Here is a 15,157-nt window from a genome sequence, read left to right as displayed (position 1 = left end):
TTTTGCAGTGAAAAGGCAGTGCGAGCAGAACACCGACAGCGTTGCGACGACCACAAGTAAAAGTTAAAGACAGCGATTTATCATTAAAAAAAGACAAAGGCTTCATTTTATTTCTGTTTTTGTTTTCATTCGATTTTGCGTGTTTCCCAGATCGAGCTGTTCTTCTTCTCGTTATCTCATTCATTCTAGTAAAGACCTCGTAGGGCTTCGCCGGAGAGCTGGTTTCTTATCTAACAAACAAGACGGACGTCACAGCTTCCTTTCCCTTTGTTGTCTGTCGCCTCACAGCGCAGAGATCTGCCGAGAGAAAAAGGAAACAGTCATCATCATATCTTGCGGAAGAGAAAGAATCTTGCTGGGGCAAGTGTCAAGGCGGTGAAGGAGGAGAAGACACAGCACTCCAAAGAAAGAAAAAGTCTGCCATCTAATACAGCTCTCTTAGCTTCACCACTAGGGGCTGGTAGGGACAGTTGCGTGAGTGTAGTTCGCACCCATCTCTGTTTGTATCGTTGTCGCATTTCCTCCTGTGCGCCGATAAAAAGACAATAGTTGCGATTAGGTCTGTTTGTGATTATGAAAGCGGCCCATTCTTGAACGCGAAACAATTTTCTTCTGCGCTTTCCTTTAATTTACGAAGTGAGCTGTGCGGTCGCTATATACGTTCTCTTTCTGACACGCTGTGTTGGCGTTTACTTGCGTATCCTTTCTATTTTTATCTTCATCCTTAATTGTTTACTATTATTACTATTTTTTTTTTCCAAACCGAACTCCCCTGCGGTCTCATCTTCTTTTTCTCCTCGTACTGTTGTTATTGTTATTATTTATCTTTCCTGTCTTCTCTTCCCACATTTCTTTATGCATAGTTTTCTGCTTTATCGTTCTTCCCCGGTGTTTTCAGTAGTGTATCGCGTAGTGCAACACACGGCGGCTGTTAACGTTGTTTTCTTTACCGCTGTGGTTGAGTTCAGCTGTTTCCGTTTTTTTCTTCTCTTCTCCACTTCTTGATTTTTGAGTGGTGCGTATCCCAACTGAAGCAAAGAGGAATTCTATATATATATACTTGTCGCTGTGCGTTGCGTCAAGCAACCAGCGGTTCAGCGACAAAGGAAGATAACTTCTTCTTCTTTTTCTGGTGTGCATTTTCGCGTTGGTTCTTCCATCGTCGTTCTAAATTCAGCTTCGTACTTACATTGTCTCCTCCTTTTTCTTTTATCGGTAGTGTTCTGTTACTGTCTTTTTGTGTGTGTGAGTGTGTGTGTGTGTGTGAAGTCAGCTTCTCAACTTCGTCACTTTGCTTTGTCCACTTCTGCAAAACGACATTTTTCTCTCTTTCGTCTGTGTTTGATTAGTCCCTTTTCCGCTTTCTTAATAAGGTACATTCACCGTGTGTTTTACTCTTTCTTCCTTTTTTTGTTCTACCTCTTCCCGTGTCTTTTTCCATCAGCTGACCCACGGTTGACCGAAGAATTTAGTGAACGATAAGCTCCCTCTTCTCTCTTTATACGTTTTGCATAGTGCCACCCCAAAATATCGTGTATTTGCTCAGCAGCTGCTTTTAGAGTTGTATGTGTGTGCTTTTTCTTCTTTCGGATTTTTCTTTTTTTCTCTCTCTCGTTGGCAATTTTCTTATGTAGTTATGTGTACCAGTTTACACATTCACCTCCTAATTCAAAGCTTGTTTTTTATTTGTTTTCGCAGAGATAGCAGATAAACGCGATAGTGCTCTCGACTATCATTATTTTTCTTCTTCTTCTAGAAAGCGTCTTGTGAGCTCACTGCGAGTTCACACATACCAACTGCTTCTTCTTCTTTAATTCGTTTGTCTTCCCTCACACTCCGTCGAACGTGCTGTTGTAGAAAAACACGCGTATTCGTAGTAGCAGTCTTTTCTGTCGTTATTGTGTACAGCATTCGCATTCTGTTTACCGTTTATATACCTTTTTTTTTTGTGTGTGTGTATGCGAGGTTGCCGTTGAAATCCCTTTGTTTATTTTCCTACGCGGCCCTTCACGTAACAGCAAGGTGCGCGTACGTATTAAAGAAGTTATAACTGATCTAGCTCTATTTTCGTTTTTTCCTTGTCGCAGTCTGTCCGCGTTGTTGCTCGACAATCTTGCCTCGTTTTCCACTCCCGTTATTCTCTTTCCTTTTTAATTATTGCTACTTCTCCTCCATTAAAAGAAAAAGAGAAAACGATGCTGACAGAGCGCCCGGAACAAGAGGCGGAGGCCTTTCCGGTAGCGATACATCTCGAGACCCCGCCACCACACACGTCGCCGTCTCACCGGCACGCAGAAAACTTCGCTCTGCGCAGTGTTCATCTGGATGATGTGCCGCTCCTTGACTCGCCTGCGTGGTCCAGCGACGATGAGCTCGACAACCCAACCTACAACAAACGGTTTCGTCACAAGAAGCACGAGGAGATTCGGCGGCTGTTAATACAGAAGAGGCTGGAAGAGCGCGAGTGGCAGCAACTCGCAAAGGCGCAGAGGCACACATCGGCCCAGCAGCCGTGTACGGAGGATGTGGCAGCTGCAGCTGCAGCGACGAAGACCGGGCCGGATTCGAGGTGTGGACCGTCGCAGACTTCTAGTGGTGCCAGCTCCCGCACAAGCAGCTTTTCCCGCTCGTTGGAGCGCACCAAGAACGGGCGAAGCAAACGTGCAAGTCATTCCGCCGACGGCAGCAGCGCCCGTTGCGCACGCGATGACGCGATATCGAAGCTGCCAACTGCGGGCATGGTCGGGGCCACAACATCGATAACGGATGCCGCGGCTTCTCTTTCACCTACACCGATGCCTGTGACGGGGGCGCCACCACCCTCCGAGGTGGGGCCGAACCGCTCCGCCAAATCGCAGCCGAAAGCCGCCGCTGCCGAGCACACGAAGTCTTCCACGACGATTCAAGAAGAGAGGGCCGCATTGGTGCCACCAGCTCCCACGCCCGACACGCAACTCACTTCGTTAGGCAGGCAGGAGCGCACCTCAGACAACTCCCCTCACTCGGCCTCCCCGACGCAGCGCCCCGCCACCGTTTCCGCTGTCACAACACCAAGTTTTGACGGGACACCACCGCCACCGCGTCCGCCTTCCGTGCCTGCCCCCGCACCGTTGCAAATCCCACTGGACCAGGACGCACCACGCAGCAACAGTGCCAAAGGCCAAACGAACACCACGTCCTCGCCGGCGGTGCTTTCCTCCACGGAGGTGCGGCTGCCCAAGACACGCGGGTCACACCCCCGGACCAACAGGTTTTTTGTGTCGAAGATTGTGAAGGGCTCACCGAAGCACAGCACAACGGCCGCCGTGTCAGGCGCCGCCAGCATCACTGCCGCTTCTGCTGTGCCAACCGCACCACTGCGAGCAGCCGCCAAAGTTGCTGCCTCGCAGTATGCCACCACCCCTTACCCAAGCCCGCTCAACGTTGACGTTTGCGAGGTGGTGGCGCGAGCCGGTCTTGATGCGACGTGTCCTTACGTAGGGTCGAATCTCTCCACCGAGGGGCAGCACAGGGCTGACCCGCCGCAGCGAGGTACTGCGGCGACGGCGGAGGCGACGGATTTCATGCCTGTACCCCCGCCGAGTCCCCCGCCGTTTTCCACAGCGCCGCAGAAGACGCACGTACGCCGCAGCATCACAGGCCGACACTCACCCTTCAACCCCTCCGCATCCCCCGCAGCCGCGAAGTGCGAGCGGCTTCCATCGGCTCGAGACAGACAGTCGCTGCAGCCAAGCAAATACAACTTACGCGGAATGCCGAGCTGCTTCCAGTGTGTGGAATCGGTTCCACCTTACCCTGGCAGGCCAATTTCCGCGGAGACGACCACCGCGCAGGGTCATGATGCGATTGGCAGGCCCTCGAGGTGCACACCGAACACAATGACGACAGCAGCGATGTCCACCATCACACAATGGACGAACAGTGAGGACAGAAATGGCTTGTTTCGCGCACGCGACAGCAACTCTTCTCACGGCGCAGCAGACGACGAGAACGACGGAGCGGCGGCGCGCGGCGGGAGCAGCGACCGGTGCTCGGAGTCGTGGCGGGACGTGCGCAGCCCCGCGAGCGCCGGGTCGGATGTGGATTACATCCTGGAGTACCACTCCTCGTATTATGGCGATTTGTGGAAGCTGCTGGACAGCCCGCCTTCCCGCGAGACTTTCAGTGAGGTCGGCAGCACAGAGAATCGGCGTGTGACTGGTGTCGACTCCGCTGCTGCTGCTGTGTTATCGAAGCCGGAGAGGGACTTGCGCCGGCGTGACGCAGCTGTCGCGCACTTCCCCGAGATCACCCGCGTTGCCACAAAGCCAACCCCGACGGATTCTCGGCGTTTGGTGCGGAACAGCGCGAGCAGCATCGATCGCGGACTCAGCTACTTCTACTCAGGGGAGATGCACCGCGCCGCGACACCGGCGGTGTACTCCTTCTTCACCTCTCCCCCGACGAACGGCGAGGCAGAGATGAAGCCAATAAAGAAGGCGTCGTTGCTGCCGTCGCGTGTGAGCTTCGGAAAAGACCCGTATGCGTTGGGCCTGGAGGACTCAATGGCGGAGTTGCGGACCACGGAGCCGAACAAACGAGCAGCAGCGGAGACGTCAAGGGCGGCGGCAAAGCTTCCGCACATCCAGAACGGCGGCACGCGACGAGCCGCCGGCTTCACCACCGCTGACGATGACTGGTGGGAGTACCCCGGCGCAAAAGGGGAGTCGTGTTGGTCAGTGCATCCGCCTCTGCCAACGGTCCCATCTGACGGCCAAAAGAAGTCGTCCATGACGTCTGCCAAGTACTCTCTCCTCTCCTCGAAGAAAAGTTTCTTTGCGCTGCGGGAGGCGAAAGAGACGAAGGCAGCCGCGATACGGCCGATAAAACCGCCGGCGCGGGGCTCCGCCTCGGTGCGCGTTCTCTCGCTGCAAGGACCGCTTCAGTCGTCTCTTCCGTACGTTGGCCTCTGTGTCCCACCCCTTCCGCTGAACCGCTCTGCGTCTCAGACGGACACCGCCCACAAGTCCCTCGATCTGCTTTCCCTGTTGGAGCGCAAGACCACCGCGACGCCGGAGGGGTTCTTGCCGATGCCGGAGGACGAAGAAAAGGCCGCAACCCCGCCGACGCACTTCATTGCGCAGCAGCAACAGTGGGCACCAACACCAGAAATTCAGCAAGGGCAGTCGCCGAAGCAAAAGGTGCTTTCTTTCGCTGGTCTTCCCCTTCACTCACCTGCTGCTTTTCAACCAAAGCAAAAGGCACCACCCGCGGCAAAGGCGGTCCCCACGTTCACGTCTAGCAACCGCCACATTGAGCAAACCGAGGCGGAAGGGTCTGCACAGCCAATCTCCCCGTCGTCGTGCAACCACCTGCTACTGACCAAAACCCTTCCTCCCTTTTCCCCACGCTCTACGTCGAAGCCAACGGCGCGGCCTGTGTCGGAAAACGCGACCGCCGCGGAGAGAAAGGCCCCGCCGGTGCTGGAAGACGCACACAGGCAGTCGCCGTATGACGTGTATCTCCCTGTCCCCTGCGGGGAGGTTGGCCGTTTCCGTAGCTTGATTGGCAGTACGTATCTGTCCGACGTGTACACGAGCAGTCTGCGGCAGCTGACGGGTGGATACCGCACGAGCGCTAAAAGTGTAACGGATACCACAGCGATGGAAGGACAGACGACTCCGATGGCCTCCCACGACGGTGTTGGAGAAACACCCGGGGTCTTGGCAAAGGCGACGTCGACCGCACACCCGGCGGACGACTATTATCAGCCTCCACCACCACTGCGCATGCGACTCCCCGCGCCGCCGGCTGCGCAGCCCAACGCCGTCCCTTCAGTGCCGTCCACCGCTGATGCGAACTGTGCAGCGCCTCCTCTGCCCTCCGCCAGTGCAGCTCGCGCTCTCGTTCCCGTGGAATGGAGCGTGGGGTCGTCCCGGAGCAGCAGTCGGTCCGTACAGCACCGCAACCGCCAACGGCACCTCGCGACCCGCATTGGGCACCTCGTCGAGGCGGCGCTGTGTGGCAGCTCTAACAGCAGCGCGGCAGACGGCGCAGTCGCATCGCCGGTGCACATTGCCGCGCAGGGCAGCGAGGGCGACTCCAGTTCGCACAGCCGCGTCCCTTACTCCACCGCCCCGCCGTACGACGGAGAGTCGGCAGGCGGACCCACAGAAGTTGTAAGGAAGAGCACAATGGTGGACGGTAGCAACGCCGGCACTGGGACGACGACGGCGATCAACACCGCGAAGTGTCCGACCGAGGCGGCGATGGAGGTGGCGCCGCTGTCGGTGAGTGCGCTCGTGCAGCGACTGGAGGCGAGGATGAGCGCCAATGCATCGCCTGTGGCGGCGCTCAACACTACGCGATCACCGAAGTCACCGCAGGCGGGGCATCCTTCATCTAACAGCAAAACCTCACCTGTGATGCGGGTCGGTGCTGCCACGTCGAATAACGTAGCCGACGTGACGGAGGAGAACGGCAGCACCACCCCGCGGCCAAACGCTCCGACAGATGCGTTGCCGCCGTCGGTGCTGCGCAAATCGAACAACAAAAACACAAGCAGCAGCAGCAACAATAACGACCTGAGCAGCAGCAGCAAGACGAACCCGATACCCGACGTTCTGGCACCCATGCGCCTCGCAAAGATCCTGAAGCAGTCAACGCTGCCTCCCCCGCGGGCCATCACCCGCCGTGTCGCCGATCCCCGTCACAACGACCGCGCAGATCGCCAGTCCAACAGCGTCCACACACATACGGATGAACCTAAAAGCGAGCACGGTGTGCCACAGAGGAGTGCGGCGCCGTCCTCGCCGATGCTACCACCGGTGCCGCCGCTAGCAGAGGACATGCTGATGCACCAGCGGTCGCCGCAACATGGAGCGATCCTGTACAGTCCGACACTGCCGCCGATCGCACCTCGGCCCACCGCCCAAGTCCCGTTAGCGAAGCCGCAAAAGCAGCCAAAGAGACTAGGCAGGGATAGTGGAGCAGATGGACCAACGGGTGGCCTCCACACCACCGCAGACCTCCTGACTCGAATTACGGTCAAGGGAGGTACTCGAGGGTGGCGAGGCGGACGTGAGTCTTCCATTGTGGCGACGCTTGACTCCAGTTCCACGGCCAGACGCCCGATCCGCATTGCCGACCACATGGGGCTCTGCGAAGAAAAGAGGAAAGGCTTCAACGGCAACTGTTACAGCCGTGAAGACCTGTTACACGGTGAGTGATGATGTAGTCGGCAGCAGCAGCACGCCCGACCGAAAACGACGGAGATCGCATCTGCAGACCACTGGGGATGGCGGGTTGCTTGGCTGACGAAGCCCATGTGAGCGCGTAGGTTGAGACGTGCGCAGCAGCACCCGCCTGGGGAGCTCGATCAAACAGTGTTGGGTTTCTAAATTCAGTTGGTGCAGAACATCAAAAAATGACAGAGTCGTAATGGCAATGAGGACAGGTAGGTAATATGTATATATATAAATATTTGAATGTGTGCGCTTTGGTTTCGCAGTGGCGTGCACGCATGTGTTTCACGTAGGGAGTGTTTCGCCCCTTCCCCTCCCCCCTCCAAAGCCGTTCATTATTTCTTCGGCCTTTTTGTTTTGTTTCTCCATCCTCTTCCTTTTCGTTTCTTTTCTTTTTGTCTTCATACGCGCCGTGTGCACCGTTCACAACGTACATATATATAATCTTTTCTCCGTACAGTCTTGCTTGTGCTATCCTACTTTTACCTCTCCCTTTTTTCTCACCCATCGTATAATATATACATGCTTTTAGAACGTCTTAATAATCCCTTTTTCTTGCGTGTGTGTGTGTGTGTGTGTGTGTGCGTTTCTTTCATTTATACGGATTTATTGGATGTTGTTTTTGCGTAGGTTGCGAGCGTAACGGGTTTTGTGCAGAGAGCGTTCTTGTCTGGTGTGTGTGTGCGTGTGTGCTTGTTTGTTTGTCGACACGTCGAACTCACTAGCGATGTCGAGCCCTTTTCCGCTAAGAGAAATAGTAACTGTCTCACTTATATTATATAACTTATCGGACAAACCTTCCTTTTTTTTTACTAACGGTGAGTTGTCGACGTTTTTTTTTTGCTTTCCCCACGCACTGCGTTGTGTGTATATGAGGTCCTTCGCTTCCACTCGTCTCCATTTTTAGGGGTCGATACCGCTGCCGCGCCGCTTTTTTTTTTTGCCACGGTAATTCGCGGGAGGGGCGCGTACCCACTGGAAGGTGTATCTTCGAAAAAGAAAAGAAAAATGAAGCCGAAGAAATAGCTGCAGTGGAAAGCGAAATGTGGTGCTTTGCTGAATGAAGACTGGTTCAAAATGGGGAGGCTAACTCGGCCAAACAGCGAAGAGGAATGACAATGGCCTATTTATTACTCTACCCGCGTTCGCACAACACACGCACACGCACAAGCAGAACTCGACACTGCGAAACAAGCCAACATAAGAATGAATAAAGTGTTCTTGTGTTACCTGCTAACTACATATTTCTCTGTTGACTTTTTCTTTCCTTCCCCATTCTCGTCGTTCCGATTTTTTGCTTTTCCTTCCCACGACAATGTCACTACAACGCTGTAGTGTATGGCTGCAGTACCCAACTTCGCATTCACACTGGGCAGATAGCCTTTTCTTTGCGGCAGGCATACGCAAGTGCTTTTCAGCTTGTGTGGGGATAGAAGCACACACACACACACACACAAGTCTTCTATTCCGCGTTTCCTCTCTTCAGAAAAGTCGCGGATCTGCTCTGTGCGTTCTCGCTCCGCGCTTTTTCTCTCTTCTCCTCTGCCTCTTCTCAACTCCTTGTCTGGAAAGGCGGTGCTTGTGTGTGTGATATCTTTTCTTTTCCATTTGTAAGTAGGTGCGTGTTGCTTTTGTGTTGGTCGGTTTTCTCCCTCTTCCGTCTCTCTACAACACATTATTTTAAATCCTGCATTTATAGCGGCCTCCTCCCCACCCCCCCCCCTTTCCCCTCCTATTTTTTTGTTAGAATTACATTTCTACTGTATATATAATCACATCGTTTCATCTAGCCTTCTCGTTTCTCCGCGTGTATTTTTTTCCCATTTCTCCCTGTCTTTTCTTTGCCTCTTGTATCGTATTACTGTTGGGTTTTTTTTTTTGAAGGACGTACCTGTCGCTACCCTCACGGTGACCGAAAAGGCATATATAATTTGTTTTGGGGGTCTTTTTGGTTTTCTCCTCCGGTTGCGGTGGAGAAGGCAGTCAGAAGGCGAAAACCGTATACATGTATGTATGTATGTGTGAGTACGTAGATATATGTACTAAAGCTACTCTTTGCCTCTCAAATCGCACTGTGCAAATTGCAGATTGTTGAGCTGCCGTTTACAGCTTCGGAAAAAAACACTATAAAAACGGAAGCCGGCGACAAGAGGAGCCAACTAAGCGAAACCCTTTTCTTCTTTCTTACATTGCAGAGTTGTCACGTGTGTAGGAGACTTCTGTATTCCACACAGTTCATTCCTTTTGACTGCTGCTCTGTTTTCTTGTTCTTCATAGAGAAACCTTTTTTGTTTCTCTCCATTTCCATCTTTCGCTGTAACTGTAGAGTTGTTGTCGCCGCTCTCGTGAGCTTCATCCTTGCTTCGTCAGCTGTTCATCCCTTTTTCCGTGTGTGTGCTATTTCGTGCTAACCGTTTCGCATCTTATTGTTGTTAGCAGCTTTTCTGTTTTTGGCAGCTTCTCCTTTCTCTTGTAACTCTGCGACGTACGGTCTCGTTTGTGTTCTTCCTTCTTGGTTATTAAACTTTATCTTTTTTTTTTGCCTTTGTTATTTTCTTCAGCTCTGTGCTTCTCTTTTCATTCTTATCCCTTTTCTTTCTCTCTTTCGCCTTTACCTGTTCGGCCTTGTGACCACAAAAAAGCCGAGCGAAGGACGGAGCGAGAGTTGAGCGGTACTGTGAAAACAACAGTCGTCTGCAAAGGCACCAAAGGGGAAGGGTCATGCTATACTTGTGTGCCCCTTCGTCCTTCTGATCCTTTCAAACGGTTCTGTCGAGGATATCATTGTTATTATTTAGTATTTATTATTATTTTTCGCCGTGTAGAGTTTCCTCATAGTCACGTAATAGGTGCTGTTGCTCTCTGTCGTTTGTTCCGCCTGCTTTCATTCTATTTTCGTGTCTTCTCTTTTTCTTTTCGCACATTCGCGTTGGGTCCTGCGCATCGTCCAGCAACACCGGCTTCGAGCACTGTCCTTTGTGTTTTTTTTTTTTAAATCATTCGTGTTGAGAAAGTACTGCATCAGCATCTACAACAGCAGTCGCGAAGAAAGAAGAGCGAGTCGGCAATCGGGAAACAAACGAGGTGCTTTTGCTAAGTCGTCGAAGTCCGCACAGCATCATCGTAATGTATCCGGTGCAGTTACGGCGGCCCAGAAGGGGCGCCGACCTTGTACTGCCTGATGTGCCCATGTTAGACTCCCCCGAATGGAGTGACGAGGAAGCGGAGAGCAAAACTTCCAACGTCGCTCCGCAGGAAACGAACCCTATGGCGGCTCCTTTTGCTGCCGCCACACCACCGATGATGATGAACCTAGGCGCGACGCAACAGAACGGCAATATGCGCTACAGTGCTGGTCCTTCGTCGCGGATCGTGATGCCCCCACCACAACTGCCACAACCAGTAAATGGTGTGCGCTACCCTAGTCCAGCCCCTGTGCAGTCTTCGCCTCCGTCGTTGGAGCAGCAACGGCAGCAGCAGCAGCGCCAAGCGCGCGCACCGGTGAAGCTGGTCGTGCCGAACGACCCTTGCGGCTATCTCGCGCGCCACGGCGGTAATGGTGGTGGTGCCGGTGGTGGCCGATGTGGTCGGGTTGGCACGAGCAGTAGGGTTTACAACGCAGCTCCGCGGGGTGGCGATGGTCTGCCGGGGTCAAGGGGCAACAACAACAGGAGGGACCGCGCTGAGCAGCGCCGTGGGGAGGTGGCAGGCAGGCGGGACCACCTAGGAGACGCCGCTGCAGAGTCGCTGCAGATAGATGACGAGGAGCAGGACAACGACGGAGAGGAGGACCGCGACGAGTTCGGTCTTGGCGACGACGGCTACGGCTGCTGCGGCGATCAGCATCATTCCCCCTACCTCGCCGCGTTGGGCTCCTTCGCTGCACCGACGCTGGCCAGTCAGGCGCAATTTGGACGTGGGAGTCTCTTCGTCTCGCATCAACACGATAGAAAAACCGACGACGGCAAAGGCGAGGAGGAGGTGAATCTGAACAGCAGCAGCGGGGCGCAACACTCCGCTGACGGCGGCGATGACACGCACGACCTCCAAGGAGGCCGCGGGAAGGACGTGGCCGCACTGCTGCACGCTCCCCAAACGGGGCAGCCGAGCAATAGCAACGTGACGATGCAGAAGCAACGGAAGCCGTCGCTGCTGATGTTGCCAACCATCCGTAGTGTTCCACATCACGACGGCGCCGACGGCTTACTTGCGGGCATCGGCAACAACCATAACAATAATCGCTCCGACAACTCTACCGTCCCGTCCGTCTTTCACGCGCCACTTGCGGCGGACACCGTGGCAGAGGAGGCAGAGGAGGATGACGAGTTCTTACACAACCGCCTTAGCCGCGGCACCTCCACGGTGTTCGTTGGGCCGCAAAGTGTCCGACTGGAACGATCTACCGGCCCCGCGACGTACACCTATGGAGGTGGCGCCCACCCGCAGCAATTCCAAAACGGTGTGGCGTCCCCGCAAAGCAGCGACGACACGACACGCGCGCACACCGCCTTGATCAGTCACCACGGCACCTTCTTGATGTTGGCGGAGGAAGCCAATCGCCCAGCATCGAGGCCAAAGCTCTCTCCTCTGGGCCGCCCGGTCATCGACGCGCCGTTTGACGCCAAGGGTGCCAACTCACCACTACACCTGCTGTCTTCCTCACCGATGCACTCGCCGCTTATGGAGGCATTCCAGAAGGTGCGGAGCCCTGACCGAGAAGGAGGCGCCCCGCACCGGCACAGTCCTGCCCCGGCGGTGTCCCCTTCACAGGGTAACTTCTTCGAGGGCAACCAGTCCACCTCCTCCAACAACGACTACGACTCACTTCGGGAGAGCAAGAGCGTGGTGCCAGTGCCGACGGCCCTAAAGACCGACCCGCCGTCCGACAGCCACGCCGACCTCAGCGGAGACGAAAGCGAGGAGGAGCGCTACGAGCAAATGCAGCAGTCCCGCTTCTTCCAGTCTCTCAACTCCCGCCTGCACACGCAACGAACCGTGGAGACGGATACGAACCGGGTCAACAACACGTTCGCCAGCATGACGTGGCAGGGCGCCAGCACCGCCCACAACGCGAGCGAGGATGACGTGATCGCCTTTACCTCTGGCGGAGACAGCGGCAGAGAGGGTTGGGGCGCTGTTCGCGGCACCCGGGGCCCATCGACAGGGATGACGACCCCCTCCGCTTCCAGCTCCAATCCTGATCGTCTCAACTTCCGCCATCGCATTGTATCGCGACAGCAGCAACCGCAGAACAACCAGCAGGTGCAGCCACTCTCGCGCTTTCCACCCACCTACGCCGCGGCCTCTGCGATGGCTAGCTACGCGACGGTGAAGAGCAACAGCAGTGGCGACAACAGCTCAAAGGCGTCGCCAAGCAATGGGTCTCTCAACTTCCGACGGGGTCTCACAAGTGGCGACGCCAACGCGGAAAGTAGCGCCTTCTCGATGGATGCAAACGCGACCAGGAACGTCAAGGTCACCGCCGCCGCACGAGACGCGGAAGACAACATGTACGAGACGGTGGCGCAGCCAAATTTTGAGCTGAGTACCGCAACCGCGGCCGGGCTGGGCAGTTACGAAAGGGACGAGTACGGGCTGCTCAACTGGGTCATTTCCCCAACTGGGACGCGCCGCACCTCGACTGTGTCCGTGGAAGATCCACTCGAGACGGCGGCTGCCTCAACGCGAGTGAATCCGTTCTCCTCCGCCAGCGGCAACCGGCGCTACGTCATGCCCATCTCCCTGCAGCCCGCGTTGATTACGATACCAGGTAGGTCGACCGGCTCCGTCACGGTCGTGTCGCTGTCGGAGAAGAGCGTCACGGCGGCAGTGGCGGCGGTGTCTTTCCCGCCCTATGCAACCAGCTCCGTGCAGCAGCAGCATCAATGTCCCTTCTCGGTTGAAAACGGACGGGCACAGTCGTCCTCGGCGGTCAGCGACACTTTGTCATCGCAGGGGATGCCCCACGCGCTGTCGTGCGCGCCAGTCGTGAAGCCCAGCGGCCCGGCGGGGCAGTGGGGGACAGACGACAGCGCTGGCCCGCAGTGGACAGCGAGCGACGCCTTCTACTTCCAATCGGCCGCTTTCAGTCCCATGACAGGTCAGCGGGGAAGTTCGCCGCCCCTCACCTTCCACCTGCCGCGATCCCCGTCCTTCTCCGGTTGCCGCAACAGCGAATATTTTTTGCTGAACAGCTTCCGCAGCACCAGTGCGCTGCCGCAACACCCAAGTGGGCACAGCGAGGATGCGATGTCCCCAATGCCGGCCGTTATGGAGAGCAGCAACCATCAACACCACAACACCAACTATGGCGTGATGGTGCGGTCGAGTGCCGTACGCAACAGCTCCTTCGCGCCGTCGCCGGGAATTCAGCAGACGCGGCAGAACAGGTGGGGTGAGGGCGGCGACAGAAAGGAGCGGGCGAGTCGGCTGCCAGGCGGGACGCCAGCACAGGTGGTCGCCATCGCCGTTGTCACCCGCTCGCCGCGACTACCATCGGAGGCGTCCTCCGGCATCAGCGTGGACGCCCTGCGCAGTGTAGACGACTACGGCTTTGCTGTGGACTCTGACAACGCCCTTTCGAGCCGCTGCTACGGAATGGACTACGTCGCGGATGGCTGCAGTTACCTGCCCCTCGTCAGCGTGATGGCGTCGAGCGACGCGCCGCCGCGGCAGCCGCACAGCACTGGTGTCACCCGCAGCAACGACTCCTCGACACACACGTCGGAGGCACCGGGCCCCACTGGTCCCGCCACTCCCACTGCGGAGAGCAATGCGGGTAAATCGACGCATCGCCGGCAGCGGCGGTTATCGTCGGCGTCGGTGGACAACTCCGCCTCTTACTACTACCATCAGCAATACTCCCAGCCACCGCCGCAGCGTCGCCACAGTTCCCGCGAGGTGCTGCACACAACCTCGTCACGGAAGGACGCGAATCCGAGTAAGAAGAAGGTGGAGCGCGGAGAGGAACCGTCGAGCAAGCTGCCTCGGTCGCATGCGTCGTCGAAACCGCTGGCGATGGGGCAGGGCAGGGGAAAAGGCTCTCCGAAAGTCCCGCAGGGGCCGAGCCATGCGAAGAGCGGGGTGCCGCCGGTGGTGCCGCCGTCGTCGCGTCGCGTGGAACAGCAGCCGGCGTTTGCCGTGCTGCACTCGTCCGAGCACCGTGCGCACACCGCGGTGTCTGCGTCGTCGAAGCAAGCGCAAAAGCAGAACAACACCCAGTAGTTCACAACGCGAGCAGTCTCCTTTTCTGAGCATTCGGGCTCGTAGACGGCGGTGCCCGGGTAAAAAGGGGGGATTCAGTCTTCTTTAATGTGTACCCCTAAACGCGTATATGCTGTCTGCTTTGCTCTCTGATTTATTGGGCTCAACTCTTGTGTGTGTGTGTGTGTGTGTTGTTTCTTATGCGTGATGCACGAGAGGCTTCCTCTTTCCGATGACGCCTTTGCTGGAGTACCCTCTCTCTTGTCTTGTGATGTTGAAGAGCGAGTGACTTTGAAAGTGTTTTCTGGCGTTAAAAGGCTGATTGGGATGCCACTGTACAGTTTTCTGCGGCTTTCATTAGTATTATTTTTTACTTGTAGTTCTTTATGGGATGAGACGGAAGTTTTTTTTTCCCGTCTCAAATACACTGCCGCTTCTATTTTTTCGTTTGTACGTGTTAATCTAGAACGGTGTGTGCGTCATATCCATTCGCTTTCTAAAATTGTTGTTGCCGTTACGATGCGTAGAGTTGCTGATTTTTTCTTCTTCACTTCACCTTTTCCTCGTCGGAGGAACCCGCATCACGGGCTACCACTACTGTTTCATCGCTGTTGCATTGCTTCTGATGCCGACGAGGAATGGAATTCCTTTTTCCTTAATTCTCCCTCTTCTCGTTTATGCGCTTCATTATTCACTTTTTGTTTCCCTGTTCGAATCCTCAGCTCATCCTT

General features: G+C 55.5%; 2 protein-coding genes across 2 annotated transcripts; both read left to right on the top strand.

Annotated features, from left to right (window-relative positions):
- Positions 1-2,195: 2,195 nt before the first annotated feature.
- ABB37_00058 (hypothetical protein) lies at positions 2,196-7,208 on the top strand (the record flags this gene model as incomplete). Its single annotated transcript, XM_015796096.1, has 1 exon — positions 2,196-7,208. The coding sequence occupies one exon, from the start codon at positions 2,196-2,198 to the stop codon at positions 7,206-7,208; it is 5,013 nt and encodes a 1,670-aa protein (XP_015664104.1).
- A 1,349-nt stretch (positions 7,209-8,557) lies between these two features.
- Positions 8,558-14,447, top strand: ABB37_00057 (hypothetical protein; the record flags this gene model as incomplete). The annotated part of the gene is made up of 1 exon (XM_015796095.1): positions 8,558-14,447. The coding sequence occupies exon 1, from the start codon at positions 10,350-10,352 to the stop codon at positions 14,445-14,447; it is 4,098 nt and encodes a 1,365-aa protein (XP_015664103.1). The 5' UTR covers positions 8,558-10,349.
- Positions 14,448-15,157: the final 710 nt, after the last annotated feature.

Source organism: Leptomonas pyrrhocoris, assembly GCF_001293395.1.
Source record: "Leptomonas pyrrhocoris isolate H10 chromosome Unknown, whole genome shotgun sequence".
NCBI classification, from domain to species: Eukaryota; Euglenozoa; class Kinetoplastea; order Trypanosomatida; family Trypanosomatidae; genus Leptomonas; species Leptomonas pyrrhocoris.
Note: the sequence above shows the minus strand (reverse complement) of the source record. Positions and strands in the feature narration are given on the sequence as shown.